This window comes from Prunus persica, chromosome G6 (assembly GCF_000346465.2).
Source record: "Prunus persica cultivar Lovell chromosome G6, Prunus_persica_NCBIv2, whole genome shotgun sequence".
Taxonomy (NCBI): domain Eukaryota; kingdom Viridiplantae; phylum Streptophyta; class Magnoliopsida; order Rosales; family Rosaceae; genus Prunus; species Prunus persica.
The window spans coordinates 23,578,353-23,596,206 of record NC_034014.1 but is presented as its reverse complement, the minus strand read 5'-3'; the positions used below and the strand labels follow the sequence as shown (position 1 = coordinate 23,596,206).

General features: G+C 34.5%; 2 protein-coding genes across 6 annotated transcripts; both read left to right on the top strand.

Moving 5' to 3' along the window:
- Positions 3,828–8,172, top strand: LOC18772508 (probable serine/threonine-protein kinase PBL19). 2 transcript variants are annotated; one of them, XM_007205130.2, is made up of 5 exons: positions 3,828–4,160; positions 4,812–5,217; positions 5,675–5,932; positions 6,168–6,290; positions 7,035–8,172. In XM_007205130.2, the coding sequence occupies exons 2-5, from the start codon at positions 4,861–4,863 to the stop codon at positions 7,641–7,643; spliced, it is 1,347 nt and encodes a 448-aa protein (XP_007205192.1). In that variant the 5' UTR covers positions 3,828–4,160; positions 4,812–4,860; the 3' UTR covers positions 7,644–8,172. The 2 variants fall into 2 exon arrangements, with proteins under 2 accessions (XP_007205192.1, XP_020421835.1); XM_020566246.1 differs by having other exon boundaries at positions 4,800–5,217.
- LOC18774544 (OTU domain-containing protein DDB_G0284757) lies at positions 12,266–17,736 on the top strand. Of its 4 annotated transcripts, none has more exons than XR_002272112.1 (12): positions 12,267–12,446; positions 13,903–14,337; positions 14,439–14,557; positions 14,946–15,019; positions 15,151–15,205; positions 15,368–15,442; positions 15,554–15,627; positions 15,715–15,763; positions 15,842–15,926; positions 16,267–16,323; positions 16,785–16,986; positions 17,143–17,736. XR_002272112.1 is itself a non-coding variant. In XM_007205481.2 (11 exons), exons 2-11 carry the CDS (start codon positions 14,007–14,009, stop codon positions 16,844–16,846), a joined length of 981 nt encoding a protein of 326 aa, XP_007205543.1. In that variant the 5' UTR covers positions 12,266–12,446; positions 13,914–14,006; the 3' UTR covers positions 16,847–17,675. The 4 variants fall into 4 exon arrangements, 1 of the variants encoding a protein (XP_007205543.1); XR_002272113.1 differs by having other exon boundaries at positions 16,785–16,992; positions 17,497–17,736; XR_002272111.1 differs by having other exon boundaries at positions 16,785–16,992.

Below are 17,854 nucleotides of genomic sequence, written 5' to 3'. Positions count from 1 at the left end.
TGGGTGTGACTGAATTCATGTCAAAAAGGAAGCAATGAAAACAAAATACTTTGTTCTTAGCAATTGAATACTCAAGCCAAGTGAATTGGCTAAACCACTTTTTATTAAATCGACGAAAGTCCCGCCCTTCTAAGTGGCTTGGATAATCTTCTAACTCGGGTTGACATGGTCCTAATAGAAATGCTCTTCGCACATTATCTTGTTCATTCACCATATATTTGCATATTAGACGACGTAATCCTAGATCATGCTCAAGATAATTGATATTAAAATCATGATCATCATCGACTCTTTGAGATTGAACTCTTTCAACCGGAGGCTTGACAATGGGAAACTCAATAAGATTTTGCTCATCACATATTGGAGTAGATAAATAAGTGCTAGAAGGCAATGTACTAGATGATGACCCATCATTCTTTTTCTTAAAAAAAGATAACAATTCTTTGCTCTCTTAGGATTCCGATTGTGATCCGACATAAGAAAAGATAGCCTATGAATAATATGTAGAGAGAATTTGAATCAAACAAATTCTCACAATAGCATATCAACAATACCAAACCAAAAATTATAATTCATCTATAATTAAACCCTAGAATAATCAATTTTAACAAAATCCCAAATCAAAGCCCTAGAATAATTCATCTCTAATCAAAGCCCTAATTAATTTCAACAAAATCTCAAAATTATAATTCATCCCTAATTAAACCTTAGAATATTCTATTTTAAATTAAAACTATAATTAAAGATATCTAGCAAATGAGAGAATGAGAATAATACTTGTTGTTGACAAAAGGAGAGGAGAAGATGTTGTTGCCAAGTTGCCCACCCAAGATAATAGAGATGTAGCCAATGGAGGGAGAATTTGACCACACAAAAAAAGGGAGAAATTTGCTGATGTCAGGTAGCAAAGAGAGAGAAAGAAACAAGAAGTCTAATGGCCAAAAGAGAAGGAGAGAGAAGATATGGGACCATCTGGATGGGCAACATATGTGTAAAGTTAGCTTTTAATTTATTTTGGGATGGACTTATAACACATGTTTTTTTTAAAGAAAAATTTTGGGCTAGGCAGGCACCTAGCCTGCCCTGTGCATAGCACTACCCTTGAACTAAGTACACCCTATTTAACTAAGAAAAATATCCCTAGTACACTATAATACACTTTATAACACACCACCCTAATATCAATCCTAAACCAAGTTACTGTTACTTTGTAATCATTGGTTGCATCTAGAATTCCAGCCACACCATTATCCACATTACCATTTATATTTGTTTTGTTGATTCCGCAAGAAGCTCTCTTATAAGTTTATGTTCTCTTCGTCTGACAATGTTTGCAAGGTCATTCCTATTAAATCAGTTGAACTTGCTACTTTATTTGTTAATGAATATGTGTATTATATATATACTAGCCCCTTGACACATGCTTACGTATGTGCCAATTGGTTTTCTTTTTTCCTTTTTATTTCATTTTTGGATTTAAGAAAAGATAATATGGATAGTTATGTTCCATAAAAGTAGGACCTATTATCTGATTTTGTTTTTAATTTTTTTTAATATGAAAAAAATGAATTTATCATATTATCCTCATTTAATTAATAATTTTAATTCTTAATGTTTGAATTAACCAAGGGCATTTTTTGATTTTTTGAATGTTTCACCATTCTCTCCCTTTTGCTTTATATATATAGATTTTTTTTTAATACAAAAAAAATATGAATTTACCATATTATCCTCATTTAATTAATAATTTTAATTCTTAATGTTTGAATTAACTAATGACATTTTCTGGTATTTTGAATGTTCCACCATTCTCTGCCTTACGCATGTGCCAATTGGTTTTCTTTTTTCTTTTTTCTTTTATTTTTAGAATTAAGAAAAGAAAATATCGGTAGTTATGTTCCATGAAAGTAGGACCTATTATTTTATTTTATTTTTATTTTTATTTTTATTTTTATAATATAAAAAATATGAATTTACCATATTATCCCCATTTAATTAATAATTTCAATTCTTAATGTTTGAATTAACTAAGGGCATTTTCTAGTATTTTAAATATTTCACCATTCTCTACCTTTTGCTTCATATATATATAGATAGATTTATTTATTTATTTATATGAAATATATATAAATATTAAAGTTAAATTTCCCGTTACTGCTAAGGCCAAAATTTCTTGAAGAAAATAAAAAATATGGCAACAAGCAATCATCAATTGATGAGTGAAACTTTGTCAAAAGTTATCGGAAAAGTAACTAGCGAATTTTACAAATAAACACTAATCAAGCAAATTGAATAAAATTCTAGTAAAAATACAACAACAAAAACAAAAAATTATCATAAAAAGTAATGGAAGAACCTTCCGTTATGCAATTGCGCCTATGTTAGTACCTGCTGTATTGTTCGGCATGGGCACCAAGTAATGCGAAAACTTCTCTACATTTGATTATGGTTGAATATGGTGAGTATGGTGTATTTATTAATTTTTTTTTCTCACAATTCAATATATCCTTTTTGGTTATTTTATATTATGATAAAGTACTAATTCAATAAATAATTTAATAGTGAGGTGTACTCAATTAATTTTAGAATTTGTTTAGCAGTCCTCTTAAAGAATCATCTCTGTTTTTTTAATTAGTTGATTTTAAGTTTTCATAAATAAATTTCATAAGTCGGCCTCTATTTGTTTATATGTCGACGCGGTTTTTGAAATACAGTCAATGTTTTTAATGACCAAAATCTGTTTGTAATGACCAAAAATTTGGTGAAAACAAAAGTTCCTATTTTTGCAATGAAGGTCAGGAAACAATATTTAAATCACAAACATGCAAACTAAAAGGGACCCTCTTCTTTGTTGATGGAATTAATAGAAATAATAACACCGAAGAACACAAATGAAATTATGAACCAACATAATTATAGATGATCAAAAGTAACAAGTTTGGTAGCTCCCACGTCACTTAATAAAAAAAAATTAACTTAAAGATCTTGGACTTTTAACTCTTGACCAAATTGATTTTTAATCAAATGTTCGCATTCTAACATGTAATGATTACGAAAACCATATAAGATGCTATGCAGAAGAGAGAAATGGTTTGTGAGAATGGGATGCCATTTCCATATTTAGTATGAACACTAGAGAAGATGAGGTACTTTTTACACCATATAGGATGTTCAGGAAGAAGAGAGAAATTTGAAACCCATGCCATGAGCCCTTGACTTTGTCATTCTCATTCTTGGGAATACATTTCTTACAATTATTTATGACCAAAAATGCTTTCTTTATAAAATAATAAGAGTTTCATATCTAATCAATGTTCAAAGTCTGGATTAATTTTTAACGTCTAAAATTCATCTTGAGATGCTCTGCGTGTGCATTGCCCTTGTATTTCTAATATTCCTGTTCACATTATTGGATTATTTTTTTCATTTTCCAACGTCTTGAAAAACTATCCAGCACAGTCCCTATCCTCAAGTCAAGACGAAGAATGACCTTTCTTTGTCTTGTTTCGTGCTTTGTCGATAACATGAGACGCTTTTCTTTTTTTTGTTACAAGTTACAACTTGCAAGTTGCAAGAGCATGAGACGTTTGATTTGTTCATGGTTGCAGTTAAACGCAAAGACAGCACCAGCAAAAACCCATAAACCATAATCAAATCAAATGTTAATGTAAGACTAGGATAACCTTGTTTAAAGTTTTCGTGTGCAGGACTTGTTGACCAATGACCAGTACTCATTCTCATTCTTCTACATAAGGACACACTCTCTCTCTCTCTCTCTCTCTCTCTCTCTCTCTCCATCTTGTCCTTTTGGTCTAATTTTCAAAGCCTCCATTCACACTTGGGGTTACATTTACTAGCTGTGAAACAAAGAAAAAAAGAAAGATGATTTGCCCATGTTGGTAGATTTATATATATATATTTAATGTGGGTTTTGATTTTGGCGTTTTGGTTGGTAAGCTTGAGCTGACCGCTAGACTCTAAATGCCGTGTTGAAGCTTCTCTTAAAACTTTAAACCATGGGCTGCGCGTTCTTTCTGTAGCTTCAGAGGTCATTTTGGGTGTCAATGAATTAAATGGGCTGCTCTCATACTTAGGAATTGGTGAACTCTAGGAGTCAAGGACACAGTTTTGTGCAAGCAGACTGAGATCAGTAAAGCAAGGTGCTTTTTTATTTTCTTTCCCAGAATTTCAATTATCATCTTTTATCATTGCTTTTTCTCTGTTTCAGCTTGTTTTGTTGGATTGCAATATACCAGTTTGAAACTTTTTGTCTTGGGCCTTGTAAACGAAATGAGAATATCTCTGATTTTGATTTTTCTTGGGTTCTAATGAAGAATGATAAATAGGGATGGTTTAACATTTTTAGTTTCCTTATCTGAAATCTGGGTTGTTAGAAGTAGTTGGATTTATGCAAAAAATGAAAAACACAGTTGATTTTTCATTGATGGTTATTTTTGGGAGAAAAACAGAAAACAAAGGGAAGGCATGAGTTACTTTCTGAGTTAAGGTATTTGGGTTTTCCTTAACTTTTGATTAAGTTACCGAGTAGGGAAAAACTTGGTCACTTGTTACATCCTCTTGGGCACTTGCAAAACACCTGTATTGGGGAGGAAAACTGGCAGTTGTAAAAAGTTTTAATTTTTAATTTGAGCTTTGTGTGATATCTGTTGATCATAAAAGTCGTCACATTTGAAGAATTGGAGAGGGACATGTTGAGTGTTTGCTACATTATGAAGTGTTTTCTTATCTTGACTTTTGATGGTTTTGAATTGTTGCTTATTATGGCTCCCTAATTCTAGGGCTCTCTTCAGCTTCTGAATCTTAGGTGAGGGATCATAACACTTAACAACGTTAGGAGCTATGAAGTGCTTCTTATTCTACATTGGAGAAAAAAAGGATGAACCGAAGAGCACAATTACAACATTTACTGATGGTGAAATGAAGAGATCTGGATCTGAGTTGGATTCCCAGAATATCTCTGATGCGAGCACAGAGTCCATGAGGAGGAACCAATATCCTAGTTTCTCTCAGAGACCCAGCAACCTCAGAGTATTCACAGTTTCTGAGCTGAAATCTGCCACGAAGAACTTCAGCCGCTCTGTCATGGTTGGAGAAGGTGGGTTTGGGTGTGTCTATAAAGGGGTGATTAAGAGTGCAGAAGATCCATCTCAAAAACTTGAAGTTGCGGTGAAACAGCTCAGTAAAAGAGGCTTGCAGGCAAGACTGTTTTTCTATTGGCAAAACTTTAGACAGATTCTTTTTCATTGCCCATGTTAGCTTCAAATGAATTAAGATTAGTGGATGATAATTACGAGATTTATACTAAAGGAAGTACAGTGTTCCTCATTAAGTTTGATAAATAAATAAAAAAATCCTAATGGCTCACAATGATATACACATGATAATGATGCATTCACACAAGGAATTTGCTTTTTAATTTGTTCTGATGATTATTAGCACACTGGGTCTTTCGTTCCACCGTTTACAAATACTTGCTTCTTTCTAACAACATATTTCTGTACTTGAAAGTAATAGACTTTGTTTTATGCTTGTCACGAAGATTTTTGATCCAACTGATATATAGTCTAATAAGATGCATTTTCCATTTATGTCAAAAAATGAAATCTATCTACTGTATGCTTGTAAACTTACGATCCCACCTTTTTGGTACCAGGGGCACAAGGAATGGGTGACAGAAGTTAATGTTCTTGGGGTGGTTGAGCATCCAAACCTTGTCAAACTAGTGGGCTACTGTGCTGAGGATGATGAGCGAGGAATCCAGAGACTTCTAATTTATGAATACATGCCTAATGGAAGTGTAGAGAACCATTTATCCAGTCGTTCAGATCCTCTTCCATGGCCCATGAGATTGAAAATAGCACAAGATGCTGCTCGTGGCCTGGCATATTTACATGAAGAAATGGATTTTCAGGTATTTTAACATTTGTTTTCCTTTTCAATATGTGTAAGTTTGTTAGTCCCTTTTGATGAATTTGATATTCTAATGTGTTTGAGGCCGCCCGGAAGTGTTAGAATCCCAACCCAAAAGCAAAACCCTTAAAAAAGAAAAAGAGAGTGGGAGGGAGGGGAGAGGGGCGGAGAGGGGCTAAGTTTTGTGAGTAATACAACTTATCAAACTGACATTTTTCTTTATTTTTGTTGTCTAGATCATTTTCAGGGATTTTAAATCTTCGAATATCCTTCTGGATGAGCAGTGGAATGCAAAGCTGTCAGACTTTGGAATGGCTAGGTTGGGCCCTTCAGAAGGATTAACCCACGTCTCAACAGCGGTATGATCATCATACAAAATGATCTAATTATTTATACTTCCATCTATTGCATGAACCAGTATCAACTTTTAGTCTTGAAGCTTGTTTTCTTAGTTTTTGGTTCATTGTTTATGATCTTATTAAAGCAAGATATCTACATCTGAAACAAGTTGATTAGTATAATCAAGAGTATCCACATTGAGAAAGTGTCGGTAAAGTTAATAGATTTGTGTTGTTTAATATTGCAATGGCTGAGCTATCAGTGACAGTGTTTAATGTGAAATTTAGTCGCCGTGAATCTGATGAATGGAAATTATTACTTTGCTAGACATTTGGATGCTCTATGGATATTGAATTAGCCTATTGTGTTTACTTTAGATAAAGATGAGTGGAGTTGTCTCTAATAGTAATTGTAATATGAGCACATTGAATTTCTTTCATAATTTTATTATTGCTTAGGCCTGCATCTGATTAGTTTTCCCTTTAAGTGGATAGGTCTTGCATTTATTGGCTACTTCTACTTAAATTTTAGGATGTCTTGATTCATCCTTGGAGTTTTGGTGGGAAGAAAACAAGCTCATTTCAAGTAAAATGGACAGCTTGGCAGAGCCTAGGCCCTATAGTTATGACTGCTTTTATCTTGTTTGGATACCCAATTCTTTAGCCTTTTTTCACCATAGATGAAAGAGTAATGCAGTAACGGTTTATAATGGTCCAGCTATGTACTACACTCTTGCACTTACATGACTAGTGATTTTTCATCAGGTTGTTGGAACCATGGGATACGCAGCACCAGAGTATATCCAGACCGGACGTCTAACAGCTAAGAATGACGTGTGGAGCTATGGGGTCTTCCTTTATGAACTCATCACAGGTAGGCGTCCTCTAGATCGAAACCGCCCTAAGAGTGAGCAGAAGCTCTTAGAATGGGTGAAGCCATACCTTTCCGACTTGAAGAAGTTCCGCCTAATAATAGACCCTAGGCTTGAAGCTAAATACCCCCTCAAGTCAGTTCAAAAGCTTGCAATTGTAGCCAACAGATGCTTGGTCAGACTCCCCAAGAATCGTCCAAAGATGAGTGAGGTATTGGAAATGGTAAATCAAATTATAGAGGCTCCACCATCAGGCCAAAATAAAATTAGGGACGTATCATCAGGCCAAAAGAAAATTAGGGAGGCGCCATCAAGCCAAAGGAAAAATATGGAGGCACCAACAGGAACAGCAAGTCCGCAACTGCCCCTGAAGAATTTGGCACCGATACAAACTTCCCGGGATGTTGAAACAGTGAACAAGAGAAGAAATGCGGATTTAAGGAGAGGAGAAACTGGCTGGTTGTCTCGCGTGTGGACACCGAAACTTTTGAGGACATGCTGATTGTAAGTACATTTTAGCAAACTGGTCATAGTGGTTGTTGGGCTTATCTGAAGCATAAATTATGGTTTGACATGGAAAACACAGAAAAACTTCTGCATAAATAACTTAATTTGTAAATACCATCCCCCTCACTTTCCAATTCTTCTATGCAATATGTATAAATCTGGTCAAATTTTCAATCTTGTGTGGAAAGTTTTAGAGACATTAAACAAGAATGTAACAGATAAACGACGGATTTCTCTCCATTTCAAAGTTGTGAGTCCTGTTTACAAGAAGCTTCAGAGCAGACGCTAATTGTAGTGGCCTCTGTCATGGAGGGACAACTTGGTTCTTTTGGTACCCGGAGAAGCCTATATACGAGATATTGAGTTTCATTAGTAAATCTTTGTAATCAGTACTGTCAACTGTGTTGTTAAACCTCTTTTCTTTAACTTTGCATTCTTTAATTTTTAGAGTGCGTTTAAGCAGTGGAAGCTTTTACACATTTGAGTATTTAATTATGAAAATCATTGGATGATATTTTTGCTTGGACGAGGATTTGAACTTTGAGACATCTATACAGCTTTTACTAAATCAGATATATATATATACATATATATTATGGAAATCATTCGGAAAAGTAGAATAATTATAGAATTGTAATATGTTGTTTTTGAGAAAAAAATCATGTTACTCAACTTGTTCATAAATATTCCTGAGGACCCCTAATCTTAACTTAAGTGTTTTTTATTTAACTAAAAAGACAAACTTGGGGCTATAAAACGATTGAATCATAAACCTAATCATTCAATTATTGATATACGTTTGGACCTTTCATTTGTTTGTTACGTGTACCCAAAGGCAATGCGTATGGATAAATCCAGAAGTAGATGACACCATGTCAACTTGAATGGTACAAAAGAGCATAAAGAATTTGGCTTGCTCAAGATCACACATAGAAATCAAAGCAAAAAAACAAAAAATAATATCAGATACGGAAGTTATAATATCATCAACTTGAGTTTGTAATGCCTACGATTCTATAAACTAAGGGAGCAGCATAAAACGACAGTATATATAGCGTGCTGCGTGCTACTCTACGTGCGTGGGGTTTATTTTGGAAAACCCATGCTTATAAGCCAACAGCCACTTAGATTATTAGCTTTTACATGTCACAGGTAAATCAATAATGACAAATAAAATATGAGAGAGAGAAGTTAAGGGTGGCAGAAATAGGAGAAAAACTTGTATGTTACGGGGTTAAATTATTCATGTTATGTCATGCGTGATAAAGATTTCATATGACGGAACGTAATTAGATAGAAATAGCAAAACAGTGCTATCCCCATGACATGTAGGGTCTTGTTTTATTTTTTTGAACAAACAATTAGACAATACATTAAATATGTGAGGTGAATTTGTGTTGACTGAGAAGTAATATTTGGAAGAAATTTTTTTTTGAATTATGCATATTTGGTTTAATAGATCAACTCAATGTAATTTACAATATTTTCCAAAGATGCTTGAAGAAAAGTCGTTTGGCAAACTGACATTCAAAATTCTGAATCTGAATATGTGAAGAAGCTTAAAAGCCAAAAAGAGATTTTACTTGGTTGGTTGGTTGGCAACAAAAGTTTTCATAGACATCTATAAGTTATAAAAGTTGTTCTTGATTCTTCTTTTTGGCGTAAAAAGTTCACCCGAAAGTTAAGAAAAAGCGCAAAGGCAGAATTGCCGACCAATACCATAGTACCAACCAAGCACTTTTCAACTTTGAAGTAGGGTTAAAAAGCTAATCAGTGTAGTTCTTTTAGATTAATCAGCTTGAGCTTCTTCCTCTGGTTTATGACCCTTTAGTCAATTGGTGAAGCAAAAAACAAAACGCAAAAATGTTCTATATTGTATATGGGGATAATTATTATTAAGTGTCGTGAGTGCATGTGCTACATGAGTAATTGAAACGTGAATATTTAATTCGAGGCCAATTAGTTATGGGTGAAAAGACTCGTTCTTAAGCTAAACTTTCATCAATCAAATGTGAGATACTCTCATCATTGTTCTCAGTAATACATCTTTAATAACATCAACTAGTGCGCCAATGATCAGTCTATGATAGCCTCTCTCAAAATATGACGAAATCGAGAATGTTAAAATTGAGGGAAAAAAACATCCGAGTTTTGTCTAGTACCATTTTCAACCAAGAGAGGGTTTACATGTAGTTAAGCCTAAACATTTTAAAAGACATCAACATAGTTTGACATCATACTTCGATTTAATCGGATCAAACTGTTACTATTATTATTATAAGGGCAACTTACAACTTGCACACTGTTTGCACATGCATGTGTAAAAAAAAATTATTTATTTATAGGATATTTTGTATTGAGAGAGATGATAGTATATAAATTCACATACTCTACACGAATACTAAAACTCGAACTCATGACACTTTCTGAAAAAACAATTATTCCAAATAACTATACTAATGAGTACTTTGCATGTGCCACAGTTCAATAGCTTGACAATTTTATTTAGGGCTGGTAATGGGTCGTGTCGTGTCGGGTTCGTGTCGTGTCGAGATAATAAACGTGTCAAGAATGCTCAACCCGAACCCAACCCATTTAATAAATGTGTCGTGTTGGGTTCGGGTCGTCTTTTATCATGCGGGTTTCGAGTCGTGTAACGGGTTCATAAATAATAACATGCATGTTACAAAACTCACAACAGAAAAAATTTAAATTAAAAAAAAGAGAGAGTAGAGAAAATATAAGGAAAAAAAAGGAAAAAAAAAAGATAGAGAGTGGAGAGAAGAGAGAAGGAAAAGAAAGAAAAAAACATAGAGAGAGAGAGAGAGAAGATTGAAGGAAAGAAAGAAAGAAAAAAGAGAGGAGATAAAACTAAAGAGAAGGAAAAGAAAGAAAAAAAAAGGAGAGAAGAGGAAAGGAAAAGAGAGAAAAAAAAAAAGAGGAGAAAGAAGAAAGAAGGAAAAGAAAGAAAAAAGAAAAAAGAGAGGAGAAGAGAGACGGAGAAGAAAGGAAAACACAAAAGAAAAAAAAACATTATAAATATCAAAAGGCATACCATAAAATCACAAAGTTGTTTGTAACATGGTGGATAAGATATTTGAGAGAAATGAAGATGATAAGGGTTCGAAACCCTTGTGTGTGTGTGTTGAAGTCTCCATTTGTTTTTATTTTTTAGCGGATTGTACACGGGTTGACACGACCCGTGACACAACCCGTTTAATAAACGGGTTAGATAGGTATTATAGCGAGTTAGCGGATTGACTCGAAACCCACCCGTTTATTAACCTGTTTATAGCGAGTTAGCGGGTTGATCGGAAATTAAAGTCTCCATTTGTTTTTATTTTTTAGCGGATTGTACACGGGTTGACACGACCCGTGACACAACCCGTTTAATAAACGGGTTAGATAGGTATTATAGCGAGTTAGCGGATTGACTCGAAACCCACCCGTTTATTAACCTGTTTATAGCGAGTTAGCGGGTTGATCGGAAATTAACCTGTTTTTTTATTGTGCGGGTTTCGAGTCGTGTATCGAGTCGTGTCCGAAATTACCACCCCTAATTTTATTCAACAATTTAATGAGAGAATCCTTGGTGCTTGCTAGTGCCATGGACGTGTCATTGTTATCCTTTTAGCTAGTACTACTAATAATATTTGATGAATTTCGATAACATTAACGTTTGTGTCACTCCGAAATTTTAATATTAAAAATAAATTATTAATTATAACCACTACGACTGTGACACGTCGCCACCGGCCCCCATGTGTGGACCTTTTGGTCGTTAATTGAATCTTAAGCTTTCTCCTCTCTTTTTTCATATAAGCAAAGCAACCCCATATGGACTCATGGACCTTCTGGCTTGAGAAGACAGCAGCCAAATTTGTACCAAATCCCTTCAATCACATCCGTTCGATCTACCAAACATTCAATTCAGTCCAATCTCAACCGTCCATTTTCCATCTCCTCATAGAAGGGCGATCAATATCATGCCAACCTATCACATAAGAACATAATATCCAGCCGAATTATGAATTTTTTGTTTTGAATGGTGGACATTGGGGGATACAAAAATCGAACACATGACATGAAGAACAATTACTCTAACAGTTTGAGTTACAATTTACAATTTTGTTGCCAATTAAATTACAATTTTTGTCATTATAATGTAAGCGGAAATACTGCTTGATTACATGTAGTTTCAACTTTCTCAATTTTCATTTATAGTTCATTACTTATCATAATTCTAAGATAATTTTATAATTTCGTCAATATTTTTAAGAAACTAGCATGTAAAAAGTAAGAGTTGTGTAAAACTTTTACTCCACTTATGTTGAGAGGGAATCGAACTTGGTGCAAGAGGACGAACTCTCTGACCGGTAAAATTGTGAAAACCAAAAATTAAAAAAAAAACTTCGCTCAAATATAACGACTAAAATCATAATTTAGTCAATTTTTTGGACGGAGGCAATCAGAAACCGTTCAAGGAATTGCCGCTTAAATCACAACCGTCTAACGTCTACTTAAGAAAATGTAGTCTCCGTAGCATCCGTACGATGAAAAAGTTGCTCGACCTTTAACAGCCTGGCAAACTGTATATAATGGGGTGCACTTACACCCCATTTCCATTTTCTGCTCAATTTTTCAATGCTTCATCATCAGCCAATGCATTCGTACCGTCCTATTAATAAGAAGGGCCTTGTTTCCAACTCAACTCTCTCTACCTTTCACCCTAAGTTTTCCTTTTGCAAACGACAGCTTTCAAAGCTCTTTTATTGGCTCTAAGTCGAAAGCTGATTGGGTGAGTTCTTAATCTAATGATTTTGCTGTTTTAAACTCTGTTATCTTGTTGGATTGTTATATTGATTGGTGAAGAAATTGTTTAGTGTTCCTTTATTTATTTATTTATAATTGGGGTTTTTCTTTTTGTGGATTATTATGTGGGATTTTATTGCTGATTGAGATTGAGATTTTTGTTGTTGTTTTAGTGGGGACTATTTGTTTTCTGGGTAGTTTTGGTGTTCTGTTTTGGTGCTTGTTTGATTTGTGTTGTGTTGAGAGAGAGAGAGAGAGAGAGAGAGAGAGAGAGAGAGAGAGAGAGAGTATGTTGATGATGAATAGCATGGAGAGTGGTGTAGTTCAAGGCGGTGTGGTTTTTAATATTATGATTTTGATAAAGGATATGCATGTAGCAGTTGTGTTGTTCAGATGGTTTGTTGTGTTCTTGTGGGGTGAACCGATTTCGTTTAGATTGGAGAAAGAAAATAAAAGATATAGATCTAGTTTCTTATAAATAAAAAGAGATATAGGTCTAGTCTTGAACTCATCAACAAAATCTGATGTTGGGTTGAATATATAGTAATATGAATGTTATGGAGAGTAATTGTAGTTTGTTTTGGATATTATTTAAATAAATTTCTTTGTTTGCAAAGTCGATCTTTTAGTTTTCGTATGTATATCAAGGGTCCTATGAAATTTTATTTGAAGTAAAGATTAAATGTTGTGCTAGTTAAAGTTTACTTCATTTTTTGGATTTTTTCCCCTAAACATGTGAGGTAAATGGTTAAGCACTAGGTGTTTTTAGCTCTCCGAGTTAACGTTGATCCTTATTTCTTTGCCGGGAGTTATGTGTTTGTTGTCATGCAGCTAGTTTAATATTGGGAAAGTAGGCTGCCTTAGGTCATTATCTCTCTGTGCGATATTTTATTCAGAAATACTGAGAATGTGTGAGCACGCGTTGTTAGGTTAACAGGTTTGTCTGTCACTTTATGATGTTTTGAGGATAATCAAAGTCTCCAGCCGGTCATTCTAGACCAGCAATTATCTGTTTTTTTCCCAGTTTTTTGATGGTGGGTTGAAGTCTTTTGCTGATCTCAGCACAATTTTAGTATACATGGGACTGTTTATTAAAGTTAATAATAAACATACTTGGAACTTAGCAAAGTTTGTAATTATGATCACACAGCAGGCATCATTTTCACAAATATGTTTATTATATCCTCTGTTAGATGTCCAATCAATTGCAGCTAAATCTTCTATTGTATACTTGTCCAGTATTATTTGAAAAAGTCAACTGCTTTATTATAATAAGGATTTATGTTAAAATTGGTAGCACTATACTTAATTTAATAAAATTATTTCTTGCTGTGATTTAATTTAGATTTGTGCTGATGGATATTGTAATTTAAATTAAAGTTGTGGTTAAAGAACCTCAAAGCATTGGAGGTTTTTTAATTTTTTTTAAACATACTTGGTAGCTTTTGGGCAGAGATTACTCTATTACTTGAACTTCTTGGGGATTCCGTCATTGCTCTTAGAAGAAGATTAAGCTTTCTTATTCGACATATGCATTTTTAAGGAGATGGCTTCCCATGAGCATGATTCAGATATTATTCAGTGGGGTCTTCGTCTACTTGATGGTGATCCAGTTTATAATTCTTCATACTACTACGGTGACATGATACAACACAATGCTAATGATATCTACCATGAAGAGTATTTCAGAAGTCATTATGATACAGAATCAAACCATGTGGAGAATGATGAGATCATTGCACGAACTCTTCAAGAGGAATTTTCAGGACTATCTGTAACAGAAGCCTCTGAATACTCACATGCAGGAGAAGCGCAAGCACAAGCATCCGTTCTTGCAGATGAGTGGCATGGTGTATCTACAAGGAATTATTGTTCAGGTATCTGGAAACCTGCTGCCTGTGCCTTCTTTTCATACATATTAAGGTAACCTATGCCATGTAGTTATCTTCATAGGCCTTTTTTTTTTGGCACCATGCAGACCATGATTATGGCCAGGAAGAAGCTTCTAGTTTATGTTCTAGCCCTGGTAATCATTTGGAGCTAACTGATGAATGTGCACTTGATGGTGAAGTAGACTGGAGCTTGAATCCCGTTCCTGTAAGTTTATGCTGTCCAGATTTTTCACCATGTTGTAATCTCAAATGCTTCATCATGTTTTTGTTATTAAACAGTTTTAAAGAGTCATCATTGGCCTTTTAGGAAATGTTAGCCATTCTATATCAATTTATAAAGTTTAGCTGACAATCTGACGTTGAGAAGGGAATGTACATGGGAATTTACGTAGATATTTCAATAGCATTTTGGTTGATCATGTGAATTTCCTCCCACCTGCCCACTCCCCCGCCACCCCTACCCAAAAGAAACTTATACATTTTGCAAATTCATGAGTACTAATTGTATATTTGGATTGCTACTTTTCTGCCAACATATGGCGTGATTTGCAAATGTTGACACCAGTATTAACTTTGTCCTTCATATGGTTTAGCATATTCCTAGAATTAATGGAGAAATTCCTTCATTTGATGAAGCGACTTCAGATCATCAAAGGCTGCTTGACAGGTAATACCTGCCCTTTTCCTTTCTATAAATATAGTAGTATGTATTTCAATAATGCCTAGTTAGTAGAATCCATTTTATTTGTTTTGTCCTTTTTTTTGTTGTTGTAATATTTTCTTGCGTTTTTAATGTAGACTGCAGATATTTGGCTTCCTTGAACGCAAGGTTGAAGGAGATGGAAACTGCCAGGTTAGTCATGCTGTACCTTTGTCTGTTTCTGTTGTTTATTTCCTTAAAGCAAGTTTGTAGCTCTCATTTGGACCTATCAGTTTTATTTTTATTCCTGTATATTGATCTTAGCATCTTTCAGGGTTACACATGTTTATCTCATGTTTTGCTTTAATTTTCCAGTTCCATGCTTTATCAGACCAATTGTATCACACACCTGACCACCACAAGTACGTGAGAAGCCAAGTCGTAAATCAGGTTTGCTCTCTTGGAAATATTCTACTAATTCTTTCAACTGAACTTTAGGACCATGAAATTTTGTATCTTCCATGGATTCTGGTTTATCCTTTGATGGTTTACTGTTACCAGCTGAAGTCTCATCCGGAGATTTACGAGGGATATGTTCCCATGGCATATGATGACTATTTGGAGAAGATGTCCACGTATTAATCGAACTCATAGTGTTTCCTTGTTTTCCTGTCATTAATCTTTTGGGCTAAATTAATAACCATCAATCTGAATGAATCCAGGAATGGTGAGTGGGGTGACCATGTTTCATTGCAGGCAGCTGCTGATTCGGTATGAAAGATCTTTTACAATGGCTGATACTTGTGGTAATTAATATAATGACTGATTCTTGTGATTAATTTTTTGCAGTATGGGGTGAAAATTTTTGTCTTGACTTCTTTTAAGGATAACTGTTGCATAGAGATTCTTCCTAATATCCAAACTTCAAAACAAGGTAAGCTCGTTGCGCTCTTAGTTTTTGTTGTGGGCATAGACAGTTGGATTTATGAAGTAATCAGTTATCTGTATGTTAAAATGTGATATAGTTTCTAGATCTGTTATTGATTCAGATTTCCATATTCCACATGTTATTGTCTTGTTTCTAAATCCATTTCTCTTACAATGAGCAAATTTATTACTATCTCATTGAATCCACGTGTTAGCCTAATCATATACTTCTGATGAACAGATCCCATGGAATTTTTGCTAAACAATTAAAAATTATTGTGATATCCTTAAATATTAGTTATCTGTCGTCCATTAAGCTTTACAGAAAGCTCTTATGTCTTGTGCAGTTATTTATTTGAGTTTCTGGGCAGAGGTGCATTACAACTCAATTTATCCTCAAGGAGGTAATTGTTTTTATCTTCTTCATGTACATCTGTAGAATGCAAAGGGATAAGGAGTAAAATGAAACTTGGATTTTGGATAACTTGTTCAGCTGAACTCAACCAGTTGGAGCAATAACACTGTATCATTAGCCAACAGTCTTTGACTGAACATTAACTGACAGTCTCCTTTCCTTTGGGGTGTGTATGTGTAATACCAACTATAAGACGGGGAGGGGGAAGTCGCAACACCATAATAGGCTCTTTATCCGATCTGAGAACTTTCAAGTGTGATTTTCTGTAAAGAATCTTTTGTGGGCAATCAGATGCAACTAGCTTCCACTAGCCCTTTCCATATTGACTTGTTATATATCTAAGTCTGGATAGGTTTAGTTGTCTGACGCTAATGCCATCATGCATGCTTTAGGATTTTACATTATCCCTCTAAATGTAACGCATGACTTATGGTTTTGGTTTTATTTCAGGTTCGCCCTCAAGTGAGTACAAAAAGAAGAAAAAGTGGCGGATATTTGGGAATAAACATTAGGAATGTTTGGATGGCATTAGGCACATTTCTCCTCCTGTTGTTGCTGATGTTGCTTAAACCATGTAGATTCGTGGTTCAGGACCTGCTCAGATCTCATATTTTTGCACTTCCAATGTTCGTCCAGGCTGGATTATCTCATTGTAAGAGTAAGTTAGTTTCTTTTTCCATTTTTTCGTTTCTAAATTTCTATTATTTTGGTTGCTTGCATGTGTGAATTTTGTAGTCGCATGCTAGTACCATCTGATATTTTTGGAACAAACCAGTTACAATATGATTATGAATTTATACATTTTCAGAAAACAGAGTTGAAAGGGTTTCATTGAATCTTCCTCGGCCTTCGGCTTATTGTTTTCTTCACGTGTAGCTTGGTCGGTTCAGTAGATTTGGAATGTACAAAGATATTTCAAATAATTGAAATGAATTCTTTCCCAAAAAAAAAAAAAAAAAATACCCAAAATGAATGCATTAGTATCATGGAAAGCATTCCATAGTACAGGTATGCTTTTATAGGAACACAAAAGTGAAATATATGCTTCATGGTCTATGCAAAAATTGTGTATAATTGGCAGGTGTCATAAACGGAAAGCACGATAATTTTGCGGAAATATTGTGGCGCTGTATATTGACATATAGTATATGGTTAAATTCAGGATTTTTGTTGGAGATATAGAGAGGGGAACTAAGGTTTTGATAACCTTTCAGTCATTTATCTCGAACAGTTGATTCGTTTGTTTGGTCAATAGTGAAATATATGCACTTGCTTGAGTACGCATACAGAGATTCGAAGGATACAAATTGTTTCAGGCTATCCTTGAAACTGGTTGATGAATAACTTTTCTTTGTGTGGATTGTTTTCTGAATGTTTTGCTGACCATAGCAGAAGTGGGATTGATTGGACCAAAGTAATTCCTGTTGAATCAATCTATTGCTAAAGCCACATATGCGGTTCTTTGTATCCAATGATACTCTGCTTTTATTAATAATCGTACCCTCATTTGTACAGTTTCA

Bases quoted from the DNA above. Each gene is read 5' to 3' on its own strand.
- LOC18772508 (XM_007205130.2), top strand. From the start codon at position 4,861: ATGAAGTGCTTCTTATTCTACATTGGAGAAAAAAAGGATGAACCGAAG. The intron at 5,218-5,674 runs GCAAGACTGTTT...TTTTGGTACCAG, and splicing joins TCAGTAAAAGAGGCTTGCAG to GGGCACAAGGAATGGGTGAC. The intron at 5,933-6,167 runs GTATTTTAACAT...TTTGTTGTCTAG, and splicing joins ATGAAGAAATGGATTTTCAG to ATCATTTTCAGGGATTTTAA.
- LOC18774544 (XM_007205481.2), top strand. From the start codon at position 14,007: ATGGCTTCCCATGAGCATGATTCAGATATTATTCAGTGGGGTCTTCGT. The intron at 14,338-14,438 runs GTATCTGGAAAC...GGCACCATGCAG, and splicing joins TACAAGGAATTATTGTTCAG to ACCATGATTATGGCCAGGAA. The intron at 16,324-16,784 runs GTAATTGTTTTT...GTTTTATTTCAG, and splicing joins CTCAATTTATCCTCAAGGAG to GTTCGCCCTCAAGTGAGTAC.